Source organism: Ranitomeya variabilis, chromosome 2, assembly GCF_051348905.1.
Source record: "Ranitomeya variabilis isolate aRanVar5 chromosome 2, aRanVar5.hap1, whole genome shotgun sequence".
Lineage (NCBI taxonomy): Eukaryota > Metazoa > Chordata > Amphibia > Anura > Dendrobatidae > Ranitomeya > Ranitomeya variabilis.
The window spans coordinates 175,446,998-175,474,110 of record NC_135233.1 but is presented as its reverse complement, the minus strand read 5'-3'; the positions used below and the strand labels follow the sequence as shown (position 1 = coordinate 175,474,110).

At 45.6% G+C, this 27,113-nt stretch overlaps 1 protein-coding gene and 1 long non-coding RNA gene across 3 annotated transcripts in view; one reads left to right on the top strand and one right to left on the bottom strand.

Moving 5' to 3' along the window:
* The window catches only part of LOC143804786 (dihydroxyacetone phosphate acyltransferase-like), a 236,278-nt gene that overhangs the window by 76,605 nt on the left and 132,560 nt on the right, over positions 1–27,113 (top strand). For both annotated transcript variants that reach the window (XM_077283224.1, XM_077283225.1), the window contains exons 5-6: positions 1,704–1,831; positions 16,282–16,357. In XM_077283224.1, the coding sequence (XP_077139339.1) occupies positions 1,704–1,831; positions 16,282–16,357 (204 nt within the window). The remainder of the gene's footprint in view (positions 1–1,703; positions 1,832–16,281; positions 16,358–27,113) is intronic.
* Positions 4,001–27,113, bottom strand: part of LOC143804787 (uncharacterized) — a 49,658-nt gene continuing 26,545 nt past the window's right edge. The window contains exons 2-3 of the long non-coding RNA XR_013221109.1: positions 4,164–4,246; positions 4,001–4,075 (exon numbers count right to left, since the gene is read on the bottom strand). This is a non-coding gene — a long non-coding RNA (uncharacterized LOC143804787). The remainder of the gene's footprint in view (positions 4,076–4,163; positions 4,247–27,113) is intronic.

Sequence of the window (27,113 nt, the reverse complement as noted above, 5' to 3'; positions counted from 1 at the left end):
TGTCATGATGCAACAGAGCAGGGTTTTATAGAAATTGTCCCCACACAGTTGCCAGCATTCAATTGTCCAAAATCACCCAATGTGACCTTATTATAATGTACATATAGATTTATACATTTATGCCAATAAAATTAATTCTTAAATCTGCGCTATGCACATAACATCCCCCAAGGATGCCTCTAAAGGCTCTATATATCCTCCAGTTGCCATTAGATCTTTCCTGCTGTAGTTCTACTGCTCCTGGACAAGCATACACAGTGATTACCGTCACTACCAACTGGTTTCCTGCCAGCATAGCTCTCCTGTGTCGCCACCAGTTTAATGAATAGTGTTTGTTGCTTGGAATAAACTCCATGCTTCTATATATTGATTGATTGTGGTTGCTAGTCCGTGATTGGTCTGGCAAACTAGTGAAGAGGACCTTACAGTGTATAAACACACAAATTGTATTGTATTGTAATGTCAATTGACACAAGGGTCTTAAGGTACCGTTACACTATGCGATGCTCCAGCGATATAGACTACGATCTGACCTAAACTAGATTGCTGGAGCGTTGCTGTTAGGTCGCTGTAGAGACGTCAAAAACAGCAACTCCAGAACGATGCAGGAGCAATCCAGTGACGTAACGGCGACTCACTTATCGTTCACGCTCCATGTAAAAACATTGCTGACATCGTTGCTTTTGCTGTCAAACATGACGATACACGCCGATCTAGCGACCAAATAAAGTTCCAGACTTCTAGCTCCGACCAGCGATATAACAGCGGGATCCAGATCGCTGCTGCGTGTCAAACTCAACGAGATCGCTATCCAGGATGCTGCAACGTCACGGATCGTTGTCGTTCTCGTTGGAAAGTTGTTTAGTGTGAAGGTACCTTTAGACCAACCCCTGTAAAACAACCCCATAGCAATACCCCTCCTCTACCAAAAATACAGTTGGCACCATAGAGTCAGGAAAATAATGTTTTACCTAATCCAGATTCGTCAATCAGAGTGCTAGATAGAAAGTGTGATTTCTCACTCCACAGACCACATTTCCATTGCTCCAGAGTTCAATAGTGGCATGCTTCACACCACTTCATGCAAGTCTGGGCATTGGGCTTGTAAGACTTGCCATAGAATCCCATGCCATGAATGTCCTGGCTCACAGTTCTCAGTGCTGATGTTAATGCCAGAACTTTCATCACCTCTGTTTCTTAGCACTTGGTGACCTCGCTCTGGAACTTTATGTACTCTGCCGCTTCACAGCTAAGTTTCTGTAGTTCACAATTGCTTCCACTGTTCAATAATCAACTGATCATAGAATGTTTTGGAGGGAAGAAATGTAACAAACTGACTTGTTAAAATGGTGCCATCATATTACAGTACCACCACTGGAATCGGAGCGCTCTTTAGAACGAGCCATTAATTCACAAATGAATATAACTGCAAACTCCAAGGAGTTTGTATGTTCTTCCCGTGTTTGCGTGGGTTTCCTCCGGGTACTATGGTTTCCTCCCACATTCCAAAGACATACTGATAGGGAATTTAGATTGTGAGCCCCATCGGGGACAGCGATGATGATGTGTGCAAAATTGTAAAGCGCTGCGGAATATGTTAGTGCTATATAAAAATAAAGATTATTATTATATATGAATGTTTCTCTGCCTAAAGTTTGTTTCATGATTTACTTTTTGTTGCTTTTTGTTGTATCATGTTGTAGACCTTAGTCGTATGAAATTTGTTGGACCATTTCTCCGCTTGTCTGGAGCCTTCTTCATAAGACGCACATTCCATGGGGAGAAACTTTACTGGGCTGTGTTTTCTGAGTATGTGAAGACAATGATTCGGGTTAGTTTTTTCCAATTACACTTATGGGGCTTTATGCCCAGTTATACTATGAAATAGCACAGAGGTAAAGTATGTTATGAAGTTATGCATTCCCAACTTTACATTGTATTGTAATAAATATTATTAGCTCAAACAGATCCACTGTAGCAGAAAACTATGATTTCAGGCATACAGCCATCAAACATTTTATACAAACCTGTAATGCACCGTTTGTAATGCATGAGGTGTTTATTATACTCTTTTATTACTCAGTTTTAAATGCTAAAACATATTGAGGTTGATTTATTATTATTACTGGAGTAGTGCACAATTTGGCTACTGCAGTCTTGCTGAAATATTAGGGGCCAAATCCATTAAGAGGCTCACAAATCTTAATGAATTCAGTGCCTCTTCTAAGTGACGTGTGCTCTGTGTCAGAAACGCTAAAGTCAGAGAATGGAGTAGCATTTCTGATGTACAAAGCGTGGGCATTTTTCATGAATTTGACCAGTGAGCATGGATATCCCCCAGCACTGCCCCATCTCCACCCATTTCTGCAGAGCTGAGTCAAACTAACAGGAAAGGTTGAAACTCCCCTTTTGTGATCCTATTGTGTCAGTTTTCAGGCGTAAACGTTTGACGAATTGGCCTCTATTCTGTTACTGTAGATTATACAATTTTCTGTACATGACTAGAAGTGCATCCATCTGGTCTAAGCATTGCCTATGTGCAAATAGGCAGAGACCAATCAATAATCAAAATCCAGATATGGAGAGCCAAAGGGGTGCTGCTCAGTGGACAATTTCCAACACATCTTCTCCATAAGGGGAATTTATCACGAGAAGAATTTTCAGTGTCAGATTTGCATGACACTACATTTCCATTAAAATTGCAAAACTGGACTGTCGCAACCATAAGTAAAATCTTTACACTCTGTAAGATCACGCTAAAAACAGACACCACCATGGTTGTGGTACATAAAAACACGCTGCCACTCTGACGCATTTCTGGTATTGCCACTCTTAGTCATAGAGTATGCCTTGGTACTATTAGATATCCTATCTGAAGGATGCACCACCAATCATGCAGAAGAGGAAGGTAGTTAATCATTACAGATACAAATAAAACATACGGTAACTTGTATTGCAATATCAAAATAGATATAGCTCAAATAAGGTAAGAACTAATGAACAAACATTGTATTGTTTGTATAATTAATTGGCATTTTTGTGTCTAACCTAATAACCCTAAAGGCTTCTCTTAGAAGGAGAGAAGTCTTTTGGATTATTAGATTAGACACTTAATGTCCCTATATATCAGAGGTGTCAAACTGCATTCCTCGAGGGCCGCCAACAGGTCATGTTTTCAGGATTTCCTTAGCATTCCACAAGGTGCTGGAATCATTCTGTGCAGGTGATTAAATTATCACCTGTGCAATACAAGGAAATCCTGAAAGCATGACCTGTTGGCGGCCCTCGAGGAATGCAGTTTGTCACCTCTGCTATATATCATGGCCTTCCCAAACTCATAAAGTGATCTTTCCTCCGCCCCATCATAACAAGAATAGGTTCTCTTAACGAAAGTTTGAGTACCTGGGTTGACCGTCAAATGCAGCCTCTGGTGATGAGGACTCCAGGTTTCCTTAAGTATAGCTCCTCAGTACTTAGAATTTTTGACAGTATCGCATGGTCTGAGCAATGCTCTTTCGTAGCTTTCGATATTGTCAATCTTTATTCCTGCATCCCTCACTCCTTGACTTTGGAAACTGTTACCATCTCAATAAATATAGTTCCTTTGATCTAGAACTAAAAGAATTGACAGTAGTGCCCCATTTCTTTAACTAATTGAGCAACCGTGAAATTAATCTAAAGTTTACTTTTTCAGGTTCGGATACTAAAACTAACTTTTTAGATGTAAGACTTGAAGGCAATTCCAAAATGAGAAAAATCGATTGTTTTCTACCACAAACCTGTCACTGGCAACACTACAGTATATGCCTAGAGTTAAAAAAGAGAAAAAAATGTATATACACTGGCGCTTAATCACCTGAAAAGATGAGGTGGGGGCCTTGGAAGCTGCACGTAGTTAAAACAGGTTCTGTGCCAGACTCTGTTAGAAAAAATAAACACCTAAATAATAATATTACAAACCACTGCGCTAAAACCAGGACTGAAATATCAATATACTTACTCCTATTATGGCTGTTTGTGTGTTTGTATGAGAATCCTTATGAGTAAAGGGTTGCACCTGGTTACAGCGATTTTACTGAAAGGTAAAGTAGACAGAAAATTAGTATATTATTTGGGCCGTACAAATAAATTATCAAAGATGTTAAATAAATAACTGCACTTACTCCTCATACGAGGTTTTATGGACTGCACCTGGAGTGTTCCTATAAGGGGTTTAGTGTTTTTTCTCGGTGTGATACACCAAATACTGAAAGGTAGAATATGCAGAAAAATCAGTGTAATATTTGGGTCGTATAAATGAAATATCATAAATATTGGTGAAATACACTTACTCTTTTTATAAGACTATATGGGCTTAATCCGAGCAAACAAATCAGACAATAGTGGCAAAGGATACTGAAATTTGACTGTGATTTTATTCAGAAGACGACAATCTATACAAGGTCTCAAAGAACCGTCCTTCTTGGCCACAAGAAAAAATCCTGCACCAAGAGAGGAAGAGGATGGGCGAATATGTCCCTTCTCCAAAGTCTCCTTTATATAACTCCGCATCGCGGCATGCTCTGGTATAGACAAAATAAAAAGTCGTCCCTTAGGGAATTTACTACCAGGCGGGCTCTCGGCGCAGCCAGCCTGACACCAAATGATGTCAGAAGATGGGCAGCGCTAAGTGTGCCTGGCCAAGGGATAACATAACAGCGCAGGCTCCGGGACGGAATCAAACAACGCTGAGGAGCCAGGGAACGGCGCCAAGGAGGTAGGAATGACGGCTGTGCTGCGTCATATTACGAAGGAAAGTCCCACCTCCGGGACGGTCTCACGGTATCAGGGGACACATTTTATGTGTTTAGTTCTGTGTTTGCAAGGAGCATCATGAAAAGAGCCACCTTTTCCTTTTGCATCTTTTTTGCTGCACAAGCTGGCTCTTTCAGCTACAAACGCCTTGGGGGGGGGTTAAAGGTTCCCTTTCGACTTTCTCCAATCAGGCTTCGGCCTACATTGTGTTCCTCTGCTTCTCCTCCTGTCCCTGGGCTCCAACACCGCTAGTTGTTGCCTGGTAGTGCTGTACGCACAGTCAACAGTCCCTCCTCTGTTATAGGGGTTCAGTAACGTCAGCTGTTCCCCTGCTGTGTGTGTGGCAATCCTTCCTATCTCCTCCACCTCCACCTCCCCCTCCTGTCCCTGGGCTCCAACACCACTAGTTGCCGTCCAGTAGTGCTGTACGCACAGTCAACAGTCCCTCCTCTGTTATTGGGGTTCAGTAACGTCAGCTGTTCCCCTGCTGTGTGTGTGGCAATCCCTCCTATCTCCTCCACCTCCACCTCCCCCTCCTTTCCCTGGGCTCCAACACCGCTAGTTGCCGTCCAGTAGTGCTGTACGCACAGTCAACAGTCCCTCCTCTGTTATTGGGGTTCAGTAACGTCAACTGTTCCCCTGCTGTGTGTGTGGCAATCCCTCCTATCTCCTCCACCTCCACCTCCCCCTCCTGTCCCTGGGCTCCAACACCGCTAGTTGCCGTCCAGTAGTGCTGTACGCACAGTCAACAGTCCCTCCTCTGTTATTGGGGTTCAGTAACGTCAGCTGTTCCCCTGCTGTGTGTGTGGCAATCCCTCCTATCTCCTCCACCTCCACCTCCCTCTCCTTTCCCTGGGCTCCAACACCGCTAGTTGTTGCCTGGTAGTGCTGTACGCACAGTCCCAACAGTCCCTCTGTTATTGGGGTTCAGTAACGTCAGCTGTTCCCCTGCTGTGTATGTGGCAATCCCTCCTATCTCCTCCACCTCCACCTCCCCCTCCTGTCCCTGGGCTCCAACACCGCTAGTTGCCGTCCAGTAGTGCTGTACGCACAGTCAACAGTCCCTCCTCTGTTATTGGGGTTCAGTAACGTCAGCTGTTCCCCTGCTGTGTGTGTGGCAATCCCTCCTATCTCCTCCACCTCCACCTCCCCCTCCTGTCCCTGGGCTCCAACACCGCTAGTTGCCGTCCAGTAGTGCTGTACGCACAGTCAACAGTCCCTCCTCTGTTATTGGGGTTCAGTAACGTCAGCTGTTCCCCTGCTGTGTGTGTGGCAATCCCTCCTATCTCCTCCACCTCCACCTCCCCCTCCTGTCCCTGGGCTCCAACACCGCTAGTTGCCGTCCAGTAGTGCTGTACGCACAGTCAACAGTCCCTCCTCTGTTATTGGGGTTCAGTAACGTCAGCTGTTCCCCTGCTGTGTGTGTGGCAATCCCTCCTATCTCCTCCACCTCCCCCTCCTGTCCCTGGGCTCCAACACCGCTAGTTGCCGTCCAGTAGTGCTGTACGCACAGTCAACAGTCCCTCCTCTGTTATTGGGGTTCAGTAACGTCAGCTGTTCCCCTGCTGTGTGTGTGGCAATCCCTCCTATCTCCTCCACCTCCACCTCCCCCTCCTTTCCCTGGGCTCCAACACCGCTAGTTGTTGCCTGGTAGTGCTGTACACACAGTCCCAACAGTCCCTCCTCTGTTATTGGGGTTCAGTAACGTCAGCTGTTCCCCTGCTGTGTGTGTGGCAATCCCTCCTATCTCCTCCACCTCCACCTCCCCCTCCTGTCCCTGGGCTGCAACACCGCTAGTTGCCGTCCAGTAGTGCTGTACGCACAGTCAACAGTCCCTCCTCTGTTATTGGGGTTCAGTAACGTCAGCTGTTCCCCTGCTGTGTGTGTGGCAATCCCTCCTATCTCCTCCACCTCCACCTCCCCCTCCTGTCCCTGGGCTCCAACACCGCTAGTTGCCGTCCAGAAGTGCTGTCCGCACAGAGCCAAACACCTCGCCAATGTGTTAGTGGGGTTCAGCACCGCCAGCTGTTCCCCTGCTGTGTATACGGCAACGTGTACTGCGACGGCCACGCAGGCACAACAAGTTAAATTTAAGGGAACCTGTCCCCCCCCCCAGGCGTTTGTTACTGAAGGAGCCACCTTGTGCAGCAGTAATGATGCAAAGGGAAAAAGTGCCTCTTTTCGTGGTGCTCCTTGCACATGCTGAACCTAACACTTATGAAAAGTGTCCCCTCCTACCGTGATACCGTCCAGTTGGTGGAACTTTCCTTTGTGATGTGACGCAGCACAGCCGTCATTCTTATCCCCTTGGCGCCGTGCGCCGCCTCCTCAGCGTTGTTTGAATCAGTCCCGGAGCCTGCGCTGTTAGGTTAGCCCTTGGCCATGCACACATTTTGCGCTGCCCGTCTTCTGACATCATTTGGTGTCAGGCTGGCTGCGCCTGTGCGGCCGCGCTGGCCGAGATCCCGCCTCGTACTGTCTTCTGATTTAATCCCACTGGGGGCCTGAGATCCATGGACATGCGCAGTGCATATCTGAACCTCCACCTCTCACTCATCTCCCTACGGCTTCTTCAAACTGTGCGGTGTCAGCTGGTCCCTAATAGCATGCCACGGCCGTGACACCGCACAGTCTGAAGAAGCCGTAGGGAGGGGAGTGAGAGGCGAGGATATGCACTGCGCATGGCCACGGATCTCAGGCCCCCAGTGGGATTAAATCAGAAGACAGTACGAGGCGGGATCTCGGCCAGCGCGGCCGCACAGGCGCAGCCAGCCTGACACCAAATGATGTCAGAAGACGGGCAGCACAAAATGTGTGCATGGCCAAGGGCTAACCTAACAGCGCAGGCTCCGGGACTGATTCAAACAACGCTGAGGAGGCGGCGCACGGCGCCAAGGGGGTAAGAATGACGGCTGTGCTGCGTCACATCACAAAGGAAAGTTCCACCTACCGGACAGTATCACGGTAGGAGGGGACACTTTTCATAAGTGTTAAGTTCAGCATGTGCAAGGACCATAATTAAAAGAGCTAAGTTTACCTTTTCCAGCATTAGTGCTGTACACGATGGCTCTGTCAGCTACAAACGCCTGGGGGGGGGTTAAAGTTTCCCTTTCAACTTGCTCCAGTGCAGGCTTCGGCCTACACTCTGCTCCCTCTCCTCCTCCTGCTGACCCTGGGCTCTAACACCGCCAATTGGGGCCCAGATGTGCTAGCTGCACAGAGCCAAACACCAGCCAATGTGTCAGTGGGGTTCAGCACCGCCAGCTGTTCCCCTGCTGTGTAGCCGGCAACGTGTCCTGCAACAGCCACGCAGACACAAGAACTGAAATTGAAGGAAACCTGTCCCCCCTCCCCCAGGCGTTTTTACGTTTTACAGCCACCTTGTACGACAGTAATGCTGCATGTGTGCAAGGTGGCTCAGAAACTTATTCTCCTTGCCCATGTTGAAGTGAACACGTCTAAAAATGAGTCCTCTGCGACCATTAAAACGTCCCTCAGGTGTGATTTTCCTTTGTATTGACACGCAACAAGCTCCTTGGTAGCGCTGCCCGTCTTCTGGCATCATTGTTTGGCTGCCTGCGCCTCTGCGGCCGCCTTGCCCCACACAACGCCCCTCGGTGTCTTATTTATTGGGACTGCGAGGGTGTGATTGATGGGCATGAACGGTGCATTTCTTCGCCTGTCCCTCATCTCCTTCCGCCTTCTTCGGACTGTGCGTCTTCATGGCCGTGGCATGCGATAAGGGATCAGCTGACGCCGCATAGTCTGAAGCGGGTGTAAGAACCCAAGCGAGAGGCGAACATATGTACTGCGCCAGGCCATGAATCCCAGCCCCGCAGTGTTTTAACAATGTTAAGACACTGGGGGGCTGGGATTCATGGTCATCGCAAACCGCAACGGCCGACATAACATGATGACAGAGGATGGGCAGCGCTAACAGCGCAAGGCCAAGGGATAACACAAAAGCGCAGACTCCTGTGCAACAAATAACGATGCTCAGGAGGCCGCGCAAAGCACCAAGGTGGCATTTTTGCCAGCTGTACTGCGTCTCTTTACGAAGGGAACTCACGCCTCAAAATCAGTTTGACTGTGTAAGGGCCTAAATGTTATACGTGTTCCTTTCAGCGTGTGCAAGGAGCAAAATTAAAAGAGCAACCTTTGACTTGTGCAGCATTACTGCTGCATAAGCTGTGGCTCTTCTACTTTGTAACCCCTGAGGGGGGGTTAAAGGTTACCTTTGAAATTGGTTCAATTAGGCTTCGGCCTACACTCTGCTCCCCCTGCAGAGCCCGGGCTCCAACACCGCCAGTTGGGGCCCGGTACTGCTAGCTGCACAGAGCCAAACACCAGCCAATGTGTCAGTGGGGTTCAGCACCGCCAGCTGTTCCCCTGCTGTGCAGCCGGCAACGTGTCCTGCAACAGCCACGCAGGCACAACAGACCCAAAGCTGCCGCCAGTGCAGGCTTCGGCCTACACTCTGCTCCATCTCCTCCTCCTGCTGACCCTGGGCTCCAACACCGCCAGTTGGGGCCCGGTACTGCTAGCTGCACAGAGAAAAACACCAGCCAATGTGTCAGTGGGGTTCAGCACCGCCAGCTGTTCCCCTGCTGTGTAGCCGGCATCGTGTCCTGCAAAAGCCACGCAGACACAAGAACTGAAATTGAAGGGAACCTGTCCCCCCTCCCCCAGGCGTTTGTACGTTTTACAGCCACCTTGTACAGCGGTAATGCTGCATGTGTGCAAGGTGGCTCATAAACGTATTCTCCTCGCACATGTGGAACTGAAAACACGTCTAAAATGTGTCCTCTGTGTGACCATTTAACCATCCCGGAGGTGTGACTTTCCTTTGTAATGACACGCTGCAACCCCCTTGGTAGCGCTGCCCGTCTTCTGGCATCATTGTTTGGCTGCCTGCGCCTCTGCGGCCGCCCTGACCCACACAACGCCCCTCGGTGTCTTATTTATTGGGACTGCAAGGGTGTGATTGATGGGCATGAGCAGTGCATCAGTTCGCCTGTCCCTCATCTCCTTCCGCCTTCTTCAGACTGTGCGGCTTCATGGCCGTGGCATGCGATAAGGGATCAGCTGACGCCGCATAGTCTGAAACGGGTGTAAGAACCCAAGCGAGAGGCGAACATATGTACTGCGCCAGGCCATGAATCCCAGCCCCGCAGTGTTTTAACAATGTTAAGACACTGGGGGGCTGGGATTCATGGTCATCGCAAACCGCACCGGCCGACATAACATGATGTCAGAAGATGGGCAGCGCTAACAGCGCTAGGCCAGGGGATAACACGACAGCGCAGACTCCTGTACAGCAAATAACAACGCTCAGGAGGCTGCACCCAGCACCAAGGTGGGATTCTTGACATCTGTGCTGCGTCTCATTACGAAGGGAACTCGCGCCTCCAACACAGTTTGACTGTATAAAGGGCTAAATGTTATACGTGTTTCATTCAGCGTGTGCAAGGAGAAAAATTAAAAGAGCAACCTTTGACTTGTGCAGCACTACTGCTGCATAAGCTGTGGCTCTTCTACTTTGTAACCCCTGAGGGGGGTTAAAGGTTACCTTTGAAATTGGTTCAATTAGGCTTCGGCCTACACTCTGCTCCCCCTGCAGAGCCCGGGCTCCAACACTGCCAGTTGGGGCCCGGTACTGCTAGCTGCACAGAGCCAAACACCAGCCAATGTGTCAGTGGGGTTCAGCACCGCCAGCTGTTCCCCTGCTGTGCAGCCGGCAACGTGTCCTGCAACAGCCACGCAGGCACAACAGACCCAAAGCTGCCGCCAGTGCAGGCTTCGGCCTACACTCTGCTCCCTCTCCTCCTCCTGCTGACCCTTGGCTCCAACACTGCTAGTTGGGGCTCTAGGAAGATAAGCTTGAATAGGTCCCCATCCTGGTTCCAGCACCGTCAGCTGGTTCCGGGCAGAACCTTTGGCTTAGGTGCCTCCCTCTGGGTATCCGAGTTCCACCAACGTCAGGTGGTCCTTGGTAGTGCTTTCAGGCACGGGTACCTCCTGCTTAGTAACCGGGTTCCAGTAACGTCAGCTGGTCCTCGGTCGTTCCATTGGCTCTTGGACCTTCGGCTACCCATCCGGGTTCCAGCACCGTCAGCTGGTTCTCGGCAGTGTCTTTTGCTCTTGTACCTTCTGCTCCCCATCCTGGTTCCAGTACCGTCAGCTGGTTCCGGGCAGAGCCTTTGGCTTAGGTGCCTCCCTCTGGGTATCCGAGTTCCACCAACGTCAGGTGGTCCTTGGTAGTGCTTTCAGGCACGGGTACCTCCTGCTTAGTAACCGGGTTCCAGTAACGTCAGCTGGTCCTCGGTAGTTCCATTGGCTCCTGGACCTTCGGCTACCCATCCGGGTTCCAGCACCGTCAGCTGGTTCTCGGCAGTGTCTTTTGCTCTTGTACCTTCTGCTCCCCATCCTGGTTCCAGTACCGTCAGCTGGTTCCGGGCAGAGCCTTTGGCTTAGGTGCCTCCCTCTGGGTATCCGAGTTCCACCAACGTCAGGTGGTCCTTGGTAGTGCTTTCAGGCACGGGTACCTCCTGCTTAGTAACCGGGTTCCAGTAACGTCAGCTGGTCCTCGGTAGTTCCATTGGCTCTTGGACCTTCGGGTAGCCATCCGAGTTCCAGTTCCATCAGCTGTTTCTCGGCATTTTCTCAGCCTTCTTGTACCTTCTGCTACATTTCCAAGTTCAAGAGACTAAACACGATGACCCGGAAGACCACCCCTAAGATGACGACGACACCAGAGACGACAACCACCGTGATGACGACGACCCTGGAGACGATGACCCTGAAGACCACCCCGATGACGACGACCCCGGAGACGACAACCACCGTGATGACGACGACCCTGGAGACGATGACCCTGAAGACCACCCCGATGTCGACGACCCCGGAGACGACGACCCTGGAGACGACGACGACCTGGAAGACCGAGAAGCAGAAGAACAAGAGGCTTCAGAACAAAGAGCAGAAGAACATTAAGCATAAGACTAAATATCAGAGCAAAAGATATTATCTAAATTATAAGCAGAAGAAGACTAAGCAGTGTATGGGGGTGAGTCCGTTCCTCCTCGTGGTGCCCCTGGATAAAGCCTGATGCTGCAGGCCAAACTGAACGCGGACAAATGTAACTGTTTTGTGACAGGCAGAACGGAAGGTGTAATCTTCAAACTTTTATAGATAACAACTACGGGAATGCCTGTCACAAATAAGAATATGATGAAGAAGTAGAATATGAAGAAGATAATAGTAAAATAAAAAGAATATGAACAATGTAACAAAAAAAATAATAGGTAGAAGATGAAGAAGAAGATGAATAAGGTGAAGAAGTTGATGTCAAAGAAGCTGATGATGAGGATAATGAAGAAGAAAGTGTGGGAGAAGTAAAAAAGAAGGTGAAGGGCGTGGAAGTAGTGAAACATCAATATCTGACAAAATAAAATAAAAAAAAATAACAGTCAAAATCTTTCTAACGCCGAACGTCATAAAAAAAAATAAAAATCCTGCTATTCTATTTGATTGGGCTAAACCTCTGTGCCTTTAATGTCTCCGCCACCTCCCCCAATACATCCTACATTATTCTTAGTTGTTTTCCTTCATGTAGAATGAACCTACAAGTTTATAAAGGGTTTATTTTAATTCCGATATTTTCGTCCCATTGACTTGCATTGGGATCGGGTATCGGTATCGGATTAGATCCGATACTTTGACGGTATCGGCCGATACTTTCCGATACTGATACTTTCCGATATCGGAAGGTATCGCTCAACACTAGTGGCTAGGTCCTTCTGGTGGCCTTCCTTGTCGCGGGATGTGCGTTCCTTTGTGCAGTCTTGTGGGATTTGTGCTCGGGCTAAGCCTTACTGTTCTCGTGCCAGCGGTTTGCTTTTGCCTTTGCCTGTTCCGAAAAGGCCTTGGACGCACATTTCCATGGATTTTATTTCGGATCTTCCAGTATCTCAGAAAATGTCTGTCATCTGGGTGGTGTGTGATTGTTTTTCCAAGATGGTCCATTTGGTGCCCTTGCCTAAGTTGCCTTCTTCCTCCGATTTGGTTCCTCTATTTTTTCAGAATGTGGTTCGCTTGCACGGCATTCCTGAAAATATTGTGTCTGATAGAGGATCCCAGTTTGTGTCCAGGTTTTGGCGGACTTTTTGTGCTAAGATGGGCATTGATTTGTCTTTTTCGTCGGCCTTCCATCCTCAGACTAATGGCCAAACCGAGCGAACTAATCAGACGTTGGAAACTTATTTGAGATGTTTTGTTTCTGCTGATCAGGATGATTGGGTGACTTTTTTGCCATTGGCCGAGTTTGCCCTTAATAATCGGGCTAGTTCTGCTACTTTGGTTTCGCCTTTTTTCTGCAATTCTGGTTTCCATCCTCGTTTTTCCTCAGGTCAGGTTGAGCCTTCTGACTCTCCTGGGGTGGATTCTGTGGTGGATAGGTTGCAGCAGATTTGGAACCATGTGGTGGACAATTTGAGGTTGTCACAGGAGAAGGCTCAGCGCTTTGCCAACCGCCGCCGCGGTGTGGGTCCCCGACTTCGTGTTGGGGATTTGGTGTGGCTGTCTTCTCGGTATGTTCCTATGAAGGTCTCCTCTCCTAAATTCAAGCCTCGCTTCATCGGTCCTTATAAGATCTTGGAAATCCTTAACCCGGTGTCTTTTCGTTTGGATCTCCCAGCATCGTTTGCCATTCATAATGTGTTCCATAGGTCTTTGTTGTGGAGGTATGTGGTACCTGTGGTTCCTTCTGTTGAGCCTCCTGCTCCGGTGCTGGTCGAGGGCGAATTGGAGTACGTGGTGGAGAAGATTTTGGATTCTCGTATCTCTAGACGGAGGCTTCAGTATTTGGTTAAGTGGAAGGGCTATAATTCCTGGGTTGTCGCCTCTGATGTTCATGCGGCCGATTTGGTTCGTGCCTTCCACGCGGCTCATCCTGATCGCCCTGGGGGTCTTGATGAGGGTTCGGTGACCCCTCCTCAAGGGGGGGGGGGTACTGTTGTGAATTCTATTTTTGGGCTCCCTCTAGTGGTCACAAGTGGTACTGTGTAGTGTTGTCTTTCTGCATGTTGGCTGCATCAGCTGGTTCGTTATCCTTGGTTGGTTTCCTATTTAGCTCACCTGGAGACTCAGTTCCTTGCCTGCTATCAATGTATTCAGTGCTCTTCAGATTCCTTGTGTCTACCTTGCTCCCAGTCTCTCCAAGACAAGCTAAGTTTTTGTTTGATCATTTTTTGATTATCAGTGTTCATTATGTTTTTAGTCCAGCTCGCTAAAATGTGATTTCCTCGCTTGCTGGTTGCTCTAGGGGAATGAGTTTCTCCCCCCACACCGTGAGTTGGTGTGGGGTTCTTGAAATCTCAGAGTGGATATTTTGTAAGGGTTTTTTACTGACCGCATAGATTCCCTTTTCTATTTTCTGCTATCTAGTATTAGTGGGCCTCATTTGCTGAATCTGCTTTCACCCCTGTGTATGTGCTTTCCTCTTACCTCACCGTTATTATCTGTTGGGGGCTTCTATATCTTTGGGGATTATTTCTCTGGAGGCAAGAGAGGTCTTTCTTTCTCTCTAGGGGTAGTTAGTTCCTCAGGCTGGCTCGAGACGTCTAGGATTTTTAGGCACGTTCACCGGCTACTTCTAGTGTGTTTGGATAGGTTCAGATTTGCGGTCAGTCCAGTTTGCCACCTCCCTAGAGCTTGTTACTTAGCTGGAGTAATTTGTGATCCTCAACCACTAAGGATCATAACAGTTTTCACAGTAATGACTGCATGCTGATCAAACACCTCAAATCTATGCTCACTATGCTATGTACAATCAAATGATATCCAAAAAAGGCGGACATAGATCAACTTGGCCGCAAGAAGAGAACCATAAATAAAATTACCAATCTTTATTTATATTAAGTATGTAAAATTCCCAAGACAAAAGAATATCACAAGAACAGAGTGTACAGAAGGATGAAGAGATTGCACCACTACACATATATCTCGCTATGGCATTTCATTACCCATATGCATCATTCATCAGCCACATGTGGTAGTATAATATAATACAGTATAAGGCTTTAGCACCATTAGGGGATAACTAAGTAGTTCATGATTGTAAATATACCAGGGTGTAAATACACCGTACCGAATTCCCCTTATCCGTAGATAGAGAAATGCAATCATAAATCAAATATAATATACATGTATAGATGCTGTCTAATACCTTAAGCCAATAGTCACCAGAGCAGGCCGAGGAAAGTGCAGAGTGCGAGCTGATCAATCCACCCTTGTGCGCCGCGACGCGCGTTTCGCCCTGAGCTTCTTCCTGGAAGAAGCACTTTAAAGCCTTATACTGTATTATATTATACTACCACATGTGGCTGATGAATGATGCATATGGGTAATGAAATGCCATAGTGAGATATATGTGTAGTAGGACGATCTCTTCATCCTTCTGTACACTCTGTTCTTGTGATATTCTTTTGTTTTGTGAATTTTACATACTTAATATAAATAAAGATTGGTAATTTTATTTATGGTTCTCTTCTTGCAGCAAAGTTGATCTAAGTCCGCTTTTTGGATATCATATGCTTTTGAAGTGCCATAGTATTTGCTTTTGGACGGTATAGTGGAGTTTATGTCCAATCAAAGTATTGTGTGACAAATCTGTTTTAAACAACTCAGTGAAGAAAATAGTTAATAAAAATCCATCAGCACTTAAATACTTTGCAATAAAATAATAACTCAGGTGCAGCTTCTTTTTTTTAACCTCTGAGTCCAGACTTTCATCTGTTATTTCACCTGCAAATTTATGATTAAAATGACAAATGGGTAATAATGTTTCCCTGGTACATAGAATGTGTCTGCATCTGCATACAGTCTGAAAGAGAACAGATTGAAGAAGAGAAGAGATTATGTGCTAATTTAATTTTGATACTAAGATTTAGGGGTCTTGCATCTTGGATCTCGGTCCGATCAAGGACTGGTCATCATGGGTCCTTAACCGGGGCCTGACAGCTTCATGTATGGCTCTGTTATGTTTGGGTCTGGATTCTCGCAGTCCGTGCATTGAGGTCCGTGATCAGACTGTCTGAGATCCAGTGACGCCTCCAAGAGCCTTTAGGCAGGTATTCTTATCTGAGACATATATGACAAATCCACCAAATATGCCATAAGTGTCTGAGAGGTGAGGATCCCAAAGATAGGACCTGCATCTACATCAATAATAGTGCTATTTTCCAAACATCTGTAAAAGTGAATGTAGAGAACTATGCAATCTCTGCCACCTAGGTGTGGATGGGTGTGAGTCCTAGAGATTGGTTCTCTCACCAGACATTTTTGGCACTGTATAGAGACATGCCCTGAGTGTCTAAGGTGGGAATACACATTTAAGTATTAGAATCACTAGTACGTAAGTATCGGACAGAAAATATATAAAAATGTGAAACCATATGTAAGTAGTGGAATATATGCTGTTTTTTACAGAACGGATATGCACCAGTTGAATTTTTCATTGAAGGTCAGAGGAGCAGATCAGGCAAGACAATACAGCCACGGCTTGGTATGTACAACTAACGATTGAGGTTCTACATTTTTTCATAATTAAAGCACCTACAAACACTACACCTACTTTTTGTATGCCAGTGTTAAAGTAGCACTCCCATCAAAGTTTTTATCCTCTTAATACATTGCAATCATCGTATTATATAGCACTGTGTGCTTACTATTGCTCATTTTGTCTTCCTACTCAGTAAATTCTTCTCTTTTGCCTGATCTATGTAGAAACAGGAAGTTTTTGGTCCCTGGATTTATTATTCTCCTCTACAACTCCTGACCCAGCTGCTCCATTCTCTCTCTACCAGAGACTTTTGCAGTGAATCATGAGTCATACAGGGAAAATTGACCTCCCGCTCCTACATAGAGCTTCGAAGGATTTAGCTAGTCAGATTTTAATCACATGTTGTCACAGACCAATGGAAAAGAGAAGAATTATCTGGGTAGAAAGGCAAAATGAGCAATTGTAAGTACACAGTGCTATATAATATGATGACTGCAACATATTAAGAGTATGAAAACTTTAATGGGAGGAGGAGGAGTGTTTCTTTAATGATTTGCATGCAGGAATAAGATGCGCTAAGTTTATTAAAAGGCACAAGCCGCTTAATGAATTTGGCTGTGTCATGGAGTAACATTTCTGATGTTAGGAATGCCAACACTTTTAATGAATTTAACAGACTGGCTTGGCCACATTTTATCCATCCCCAGGTCCTTGCAAAGCTCCACCAATTTTTGTGCAGTTTCCAGAAAATAGGGTGAAAAGTCACAACATTTTTGAGGTACTCTGCATTGCACAAAATTTTACGACTTCTAAACGTGTTTTACCCCTATTTTATGGTAACTTTTGGCCTAGATATGCTGAAATATGTCATTAACACCATAGACTTTTAGTCCTAGAACCAGATCTGCTGAATTGGTTCTTCAGATGCTTAAAGGGGTATTCCCATCTCCAAGATCCTATCCCAATATGTAGTAGGTGTAATAATAATAATAATAGCAAATACCTCCAATTAGAAATGTAGTATAGTTTTTCTGATTCGCTATGTCTCTTTCCTCATGTGCAGGCATTGCAGGACCTTAGGTATCCATGGTCACAACGACTGATATAGTAACAGTTAGGCTACTTTCACACTAGCGTCGGGAACAACCCGTCGCTGCGCGTCGGGCCGACGTTCCCGACGCTAGTGTGGTCTCCGCCGCACAACGGGGGCAGCGGATGCATATTTTCCACGCATCCGCTGCCCCATTGTGAGGTGCGTGGATGTGCGGGGAGGTGGGGGCGGAGTTCCGACTGCGCATGCGCAGTCGGAAAAAGCGGACCGTCGGGAGCAAAAAACGTTACATGTAGCGTTTTGTTTTCCCGACGGACCGCTACCATACGCCCAAACGCCGCCAAACGCATTCACCGTTTGGAAATGCGTCGCAAATGCGTCGCAAATGCGTCGCTAATGTTACTCTATGACGAAACAACGTATCCAGCAAAAACTTTTGCTGGATGCGGCGTTTCGCAAAAACGACGCATTTGCGACGTATTGCAGTTAACGCTAGTGTGAAAGTAGCCTTAGCTACATTCTAGTGGTCATAACCCTGGATACATAAGGTCCTGCAATGCCTGCGCATGATGAATGAAAGGGATAGGATCTTGGAGATAGGAAAAACTTTGACCATATTTTTTTAAGGGCTTGTCCACAAGGTATGCTTTTGCTGTATTTTTTTCTGAAAGGGTAAACATGCTGCAGTTTACAATACCAGGAAAATAAATTAGATTTCTGAAATCTCAAACACATTTTCTTTGCAGATTTGAAGTAGTTTTAATCTGCAGCATGTCCATTTTTTCACAGTTTTTGCAGCGTTTTTCACCCACTCAAGTGAATGGGGAAAAAAAAACATTAAAACACATGCAAAATATGAGGTGAAAACAGGCTCCTTTTACATAGCATTTTATCTACCGACATGTTTTTGGTGAAAAAATGTATGTTGCAAATACTCATCGTGTGCACATATTCTAACTGCTGCAATCCAAGAGCAATTTTTTATTTTTTTTAACATGACCTGTTGTAATTTTTATACATGTAATTTCATTTTAAGGTATTAAAAAAAAATTTAGGGTTTTGTTCCTACGATGCAGTATAAGGCTGGTTTCATATTTACGGTTGTGTCCGCATCGTTTCGGCCGCATACATTCGCATGCGTCGTGTTTTCCTATCTTTAATGTTGTGGATGCAGGTACATGCGTTTGTATGTCTTTGGCTGCGTTTGACTACGCATGTGTCTTTTCAGCTTGTGTGGCTGGGTGCGGCTAACGCAACATCTTGCAATTTTGGTGGCGGCAAATTGCTTGCGGAAGGAATGCGTCAAAACAATGCATTACAGTCTATGGGAACGCAGGTGTACGCAAGTACACACGTTCGCTCGCGTTTTCGTATTCATGTGTTTTTCCAGAGTAAACATGACTAGACACTGATTAGCCACCCCCACACAAAGATAGATAAAAAGAATGTGTTGTCACTGGCAGTACACTACTCTACAGACCCCTCGAAGCAGACAGACTTGAAGCAAGAACTTGGAAGCAGACTGAAACCTCTCCAGGAGAATCACAACTTTGGCTAATGTGAGTATAAAAGCGAATGTCTCTCTGTCCTTTTTTCTATCCTTAGTATGTATTAATTTCTGTCTATTTTTTGTTGCAGCATTCATAATGTCTTCATCATCTTCTGAGGAGCGCCCTGGCCCTGAATGTGCAGGACGGGAAAGTGAAGTGAGTACATTCCCTACTGATTGGTAAGTATTCTCTGTCACATATACACATGTGGTCATTTTTTTTCAATTTTTTTTCTTATCAGCAGAGGCAGACCAGGAGCAGCCAGCACATGTTCGTGTGGAAAGACAGCGTGTAAGTATACTTGACTGGGGTTTTTTTTTTCATGACTATACTATTGTTGCCTGTTTTTTTTTTTCTTCACTTTGCTTCTATCTTCCCTTTTTTGTTTTGACTACTATTTTTTCTTGACTTTAACTTATTCTTCCCTGTTTTCTGTATCTCTTGTTTTCTTTCTTTTTCTTATCTTTACAACATTAATGTCTTTCTTTCTTTTCTAGGTTCAAGAACGGGATGAAGATCTCCTTGATAATGCCCTTCTCATTTCCCTGGTCAAGGAGCGAGTCCCGTTGTGGGACACCCGGGTTCAGCAGCACTTGAACAATGTGGTCATCCGGCGGCTGTGGAATGAGGTGGCCCGAGCGATGATGTATGGCTGGGACAATGCCACGCCACAGGTTTAAAAGGAATTTTGTAAGTATTTAAATGTTGTGTAATGCGCCATTCACCTTGGCCGGGATCACACAACTGTGTGTGATGCGATAAACTCCTCCGAGTGCATTGACTAATTTTTTTTTGTTTTTCCAGTGAACAAAGTCAGAACCCGTTGGCGTTCAATAAAGGATCACTTCAACAAGGACCTTCGTCAGGAGAGCCAGGTTTGCAGTGGTGCTGCAGCAAGGATCAGAAAGTACAAATACATGCTGGCGTTTTTGAGACCAGTCCTTGCCCAGAGAACGTAAGTATTTTTGTGTTGTATTGTATTGCGTTGTATTCCCTAATCTGCTTTCTTCTAGTCCAGAGGAGATGGTGCTTTTACTGTTGTAAATTTTTGGTACTAATGTTTTTCTTTTATTTTCACAGAGCCTGGAGCAGCACCCTTGAACCTGGTTCCAGAGCGGTCCTTCATCGAACAGAAAGGACCCGTACCAGCCATCCACCAGCGCAGCAGCAAGTGGGCCTGCAACACAGACTGGAGACCAGGAAGCTGGTCCATCAGGTGTTCCTCTGTCCCAGTCCTCTGCCTCTTTTTTGGGGGGCTCTTCCCGCCAGCGGCAGAAGGCCTTGGACAGGTGACTCATGCCCGAGTTTCTTCACTTGAGCTCGGTCTTCTAGATTGGCTTAAAGGCGCTGGGAGAGAGACTGGAAAGTGGTCTGACTCATATTAACACACTTTTCCAGGATGTGAACCAGCACCTTAACCATCTGGAAGCCAACCTCCAGAGACCAGCACATCATTTCTTTAATGAAATTGAACAGGGCATGTCGGAACACCTTACTCCTGATCTCCAGCTCAATGTCATGCAGACCTGCAATGCTGCTTACATGCAGTCTATGCAGCAGACTCGGTACTTGCAGCAGTCAGTGGGGGCTGTTATGATCCTAGTGGCAAGGATCGCAGGTCGGACTAGCTAAGTAACTGAACAGACTACTATCTCTGGGGAAGTGGTAACTAGATTGACCGCAACCTGATCCTATCCGCAATCAACTATAGGCAGCCGTGGAACATTACCTAAAAATCCTAGACGTCTCGTCACGGCCTGAGAAACTGACTATTCCTGGAGGGAAAGTAAGTCCTCACTTGCCTCAGTGGAATGACCCCAAAGATATAGAATAGCCCCCCACAAATATTAACGGTGAGTTAAGGGGAAAGCACAAACGCAGAGATGAAATCAGATTTAGCAAATGAGGCCCGCTAATACTAGATAGCAGAAAATAGGAAGGAAACTGTGCGGTCAATAAAAAACCCTATTCAAAATATCCACGCAGAGATTGCTCGAGCCCCCGCACCAACTAACGGTGCGGGGGAAGCAACTCCGTACCCCAGAGCTTACCAGCAAAAAGAAATCACATGTTAGCAAGCTGGACTAGACTCATCATACACAGAAATCATATTGCAGGCAGATGAGCAAAAAATATTCAAACAGAACTTAGCTTATCCTGAAGAGGCAGAAAACGAGATAATCAGGAGTAATCAGAATAGCAGTGAATACATTGACAGCCGGCAACAAGTGGAAGTGAAGCAGAGCTAAATAGGAGCCTCCCTGGTGAATAACGAGGCAGCTGATCCAGCAGACCCGCAGGATAATAAACCAAACCACCAGGGGGAGCCAAAAAACCAAAGTCACACAATACCATCTGTGACCACAAGAGGGAGCCTGAAAACGGAGTTCACAACAGGGGACATTTCCAATTCTGCCAACACTGACACGCTTGACCTCAATACTGAGTTCTGCTGCATACCACTGCATGGCCACCACCGATCCAAGCCCTGCTGGACACCACTACAGCGCCCCCACTATGCAGAGTGCTGCTGCACAGTCCACCGCCATGCCAAGTGCTGCTCCTGCTTGGTCCTCCCCCACCACCACCGACATGCCGCAGCAAGCGGACCCTGGCAGGCCCTTCCACCAGCACCATGCCACAGCAGCAGCGCCCTTATCCTGCCAGGCCGTCCGCCCACACATGCCACAGCAGCAGCAGCAGCAACAACCGCATCCTGCCAGGCCATCCATCCACACCATGACACAGCAGCAGCAACTGGATACTGCCAGGCCATCCACCCACACAATCCCGCCTGTAGATACCACACCAACACTCCCCAGAAGACAGCAGTGTAAAACACGGGGGAGGAAGAAAAAACAACTGCGGACTCTCGCACTCCCTCCCCCCTCACCTCCAAATGTGTCTGTGATGTCCGGTTTGTCTCTCCCTTCCATTGTGTCTGTCCTGTCCCATGTCTCCACTACCATCCCTGACCCCACTACTTTTGTCATCCCTTCCCCTGCAATCCCTTTGTCGTCTTTACCCAGTCAAACGTCTTTGCTCAACACACCCCAGTTCCGTCACGTTTCCCAAGTCGCCGTAGTTAATGTAATTTTTTTTTTTTTAATAAATGTGTAGGTTTTTGCAGCTTTGTTTCTTGTGTCTGTCATGGAGCTATGAGTTGTCAAAAACAAATATGACTTTCATTTTCTCCAGCATCTCTTCAGTCTGCGTAATGTATTGGACGCAGAATGAAGAGAAGATGGAGGTAATACAAGGCATATCTATACTCACCTGGCCAGGTGTCAGAAATAGTGAATTCAGGATGCACAAAACCCAGCATCTTGAATTCACTATTTCTGACACCTGGCCTGGTGAGTATAGATATGCCTTGTATTACCTCCATCGTCTCTTCATTCTGCGTCCAATAGATACTGCAGACTTAAGAGACGCTGAATCAAATCAGAAGTCGCCTACCATAGCACTGACATCATAAGTGGATTTGAGTTGATTAAAGATAGCACTCGGTACAGGTTTCAAAACAGGTTTTTTAGTTACACAACACATTACAGGAACATTTTAACATTATGGTATATACACAAACACAACAGAACATTTTTTTTAAACCATTCCATCTTGCCATGCCACACGTCCGATATCAGAAAACAAGTGGGCAGCAAATTGGTCCCTCATTTGGGCAACTTCTACTGTTGACCGCAGAGGGTGATGATGGTAATCTGGCAAGGGGTTTGAAACTGATTCATTAAGTTCAATGTTGGGTCGCCCTTTAGACATTATGTAGTTATGTAGAACCACACAGGCTTTGACAACCTCATTGACTGTCTCTATTTTTAGAATAATGTCTGTTCCAAGAATGCACCATCTTGAGACAAGAATCCCAAAGGTACACTCAACAGTTCTTCGTGCCCTGCTCAGTCTGTAGTTAAAAGATTTTTGGTGTGGTTCAATTCCCGACTGGAGTGTGGTTTCAGTAGGTTTTCACACATCTGAAAGGCCTCATCCCCAACCATAACAAATGTCATTGGCGGGCCTTCAGTGTTGGGAAGAGGTCGTAGCAGGGGAAAATTAAAATGTTTTCCATACAAGCGTTGGCCCATGTCTGAGTTTTTAAAAGTCTGGGAGTCATTGCCATGGCCAAAAGCTCCAATGTCCATGGCGACAAAGCGACAGTCCGCATCGGCAATAGCCATGAGCACTACAGAAAAATATTTTTTATAGTTGAATTACTCAGATCCATTTCTGGTGTCTTTAGTAATCCGAATGTGTTTTCCATCCACTGCTCTGAAACAGTTGGGGAAATTACATACTTGCCAGAATTTTTCAAATATTTCCTGCCACATTTCCGTGCTGGGTAAGGGGATAAATTCTTCCCGGAGTATGTTCCACAAAGCACGGCAGGTGTCCGCATCTATTCCAGACAAAGTGAAGGTTCCAAGCAGGTACTGAAAATGGAGCCATGATAAGCTCTCTCCGGTAGCCAGGAATCTGCCAAAAAAAGAAATAAACAAATTAGGAGCAATTATATTTATTGGGGTGTTGCTAAACACATAAAGAAAAAAACAAATAAATAATACATGGCAGAACAATAATAATTATGACAGGCATTTGTTTTGAAATATTACATACCTTAATGTGACCAGGAGACGTGTCTCAGCAGGAATCGTTCTACAGAGCTAGGTGTCCTGTCTCCTGATGGCTCCTTGGACATGACCAAGCAAATCCCGGAAGGTCATCCCGGAAGGTCTCTTGAGACATCCTGGTATATTCCAAAAATGTCTCCGTGTTGGCATGGAGCTTGCTGTATAGGGTGTGGTAGGTTCCATGGCTCTCCCGGACTTCGATAATGGGGTGTCTCCAAAAAACGCCGACACCGTGTTCTTCTCTATCTTTCTCTGTTTCTTTGTTGCTCACAAGCAAACGCAAAGGCAAGAAACAGCTTGAGATCCAAATCCAGGTTGAAATAAAAGCTCTCCATGCGAAGATACATCGTGATACAGGAGCAAAATCTGAATATTTCAGCTGTACAAAGTGTCTATATAAAGAATTCCCATGAGACATGTCCATTGGTGTCCCATTGGTGGTGTTTGTTTATCTAGATTTTTCTCCTGGTACATTTTTCACCTTTACAACTCATGTGCATAAACAGCACAAATGCATGAAAAAAGCAGCAAACGTTGCATTTTTTTTGACCGGATGCATAAGCTGATGCGGCTAAAAAACGTTGCTTGTGCATGCGGTTTTCCATGCGTTTGTGGTTGCGGACGATACGCTGCGGACACAACCGCAAATGTGAAACTAGCCTAAATGACACGTTAAATTGTCATAAAAAGATCAGCTATTTCCACTGCTAGCTGCAGCTAAATACCATTTTAAATATATGTGGCTGTGTTATGGATTGAGTTATGGATCAGACAAATCAAAATTCAAAATCACAGTAGGAAGGTACCCTGTGTAGATACTTATCTAGAAAGTAGCTGACAGTTTCTGTAGCAAACCGGTAGTGTGTACTTCCTCATTAACAAATATGTGCTACATCAAAGGTGAAGACCATTGCCTCGTAAGAAGAATGGACATCTTCATATCAGCAATGTGACATGGCATAAATGGAAATATTATATTTCCCTGCTATAGTTAGAATAAGTCAATGCCCAAACAATCCATGGATATATCTGTGTTCAGGGAACTTAATTGCTTCTCTGGCTGCAAGTGCAATGGGAACCTTGGAAATTTAGTATCAACCCAAATTATGGATATATAATAGTCGAGTTATAGTATACTCGGAAATATGGCGTTCATATTATTCTACTAAGAGGTTCCTGTTGGAAAATATGACCAAAATTAGAATTATGTCTTTGCGTACATACAATTAGCCATCCTTCTCTCATCTGACCAGGAGGAGGAGTGAGGGTTGTGAATGAGATCAGGAGGCACAACATGCCTTGTAGATCTGTACAAATTTCTGTGGTGATCTCCTCTGTAAGGAATCGGTCATAGACCTGATTTGTAAGTGCTTTCTTTATTTATCCCTTTTGGTTCTATACTTGTTTTTGCATTTACCATAAGTGTTTTTATTATTTCACTTGCTCTTTGACTGATATTCAGGTCTAAAATGAGTCTGGGAAGAATATCAGTCAAGGAGCAAAGAGACAATTACAGACACACAAGCACACTCCTACTGCCTCTTTCAATTTAGTGGATTTGACTCCCAGTGGTAAAATCCCGAGCAATCATCCATTTATTACTTACCGTATCTTATAGGTTTGTAGATTTTGCTCATCCGATAATGCCCTTCAATCTGCATGCTAAGCAATTTAGAATTCTATATAGCCATTATTAGATGGCAAACAATTATTATACCAGCTAGAATTTGGGAATTTCATACTGTAGAGCTCTGCTTTTCTAGTCTGTATGGCTACTCACTACAGGCCCATATGGTCTCTGCACTGCAGTAAAGACTTTGTTTGATTGCTTTTCAATATTATATTGTTCACTAGAAGAAATGCCTCTTGTGGAGTCTCTTGGAGGATGATTTTTTTTTTCTGGTGGACTCAGAATTAGTGTTGAGCGATACCGTCCGATACTTGAAAGTATCGGTATCGGAAAGTATCGGCCGATACCGGCAAAGTATCGGATCTAATCCGATACCGATACCCGATACCAATACAAGTCAATGGGACTCAAGTATCGGACGGTATCCCTGATGGATCCCAGGGTCTGAAGGAGAGGAAACTCTCCTTCAGGCCCTGGGATTCATATTAATGTGTAAAATAAAGAATTAAAATAAAAAATATTGATATACTCACCTCTCCGACGCAGCCTGCACCTTATCGAGGGAACCGGCAGCCTTCTTTGCTTAAAATGCGCGCGTTTACTGCCTTCCGTGACGTCACGGCTTCTGATTGGTCGCGTGCCGCCCATGTGACCGCGACGCGACCAATCACAACAAGCCGTGACGTAATTTTCAGGTCCTGAATGCCTAATTCTAGAATTAGGCATTCAGGACCTGAAAATTACGTCACGGCTTGTTGTTTGTGAACAGCAGTTTTCAGCTCTTTCCACAGATTCTCGATTGGATTGAGGTCTGGACTTTGACTTGGCCATTCTAACACCTGGATATGTTTATTTGTGAACCACTCCATTGTAGATTTTGCTTGATGTTTGGGATCATTGTCTTGTTGGAAGACAAATCTCCGTCCCAGTCTCAGGTCTTTTGCAGACTCCAACAGGTTTTCTTTAAGAATGGTCCGGTATTTGGCTCCATCTATCTTCCCATCAATTTTAACCATCTTCCCTGTCCCTGCTGAAGAAAAGCAGGCCCAAACCATGATGCTGCCACCACCATGTTTGACAGTGGGGATGGTGTGTTCAGGGTGATGAGCTGTGTTGCCTTTACGCCAAACATATCGTTTGGCATTGTTGCCAAAAAGTTCGATTTTGGTTTCATCTGACCAGAGCACCTTCTTCCACATATTTGGTTGTCTCTCAGATGGCTTGTTGCAAACTTTGAACAACAATTTTTATGGATATCTTTGAGAAATGGCTTTCTTCTTGCCACTCTTCCATAAAGGCCAGATTTGTGCAGTGTACGACTGATTGTTGTCCTATGGACAGACTGTCCCACCTCAGCTGTAGATCTCTGCAGTTCATCAGAGTGATCATGGGTCTCTTGGCTACATCTCTGATCAGTCTTCTCCTTGTTTGAGATGAAAGTTTAGAGGGACGGCCGGGTCTTGGTAGATTTGCAGTGGTATGATACTCCTTCCATTTCAATATGATCACTTGCACAGTGCTCCTTGGGATTTTTAAAGTTTTGGAAATCATTTTGTATCCAAATCCGGCTTTAAACTTCTCCACAACACCTGCCTGTTGTGTTCCTTGGTCTTCATGATGCTCTCTGTGCTTGAAACAGAACCTTGAGACTATCACAGAGCAGGTGCCTTTATACGGAGACTTGATTACACACAGGTGGATTATATTTATCATCATTAGGCATTTAGGACAACATTGGATCATTTGCTGCACTGAAAGTAAAGGGGCCGAATAATATTGCACGCCCCACTTTTCAGTTTTTGAATTTCCACAAAAATTTAAAATAACCAATAAATTTCATTCAACTTCATAATTGTGTTCCACTTGTTGTTGATTCTTCACCAAA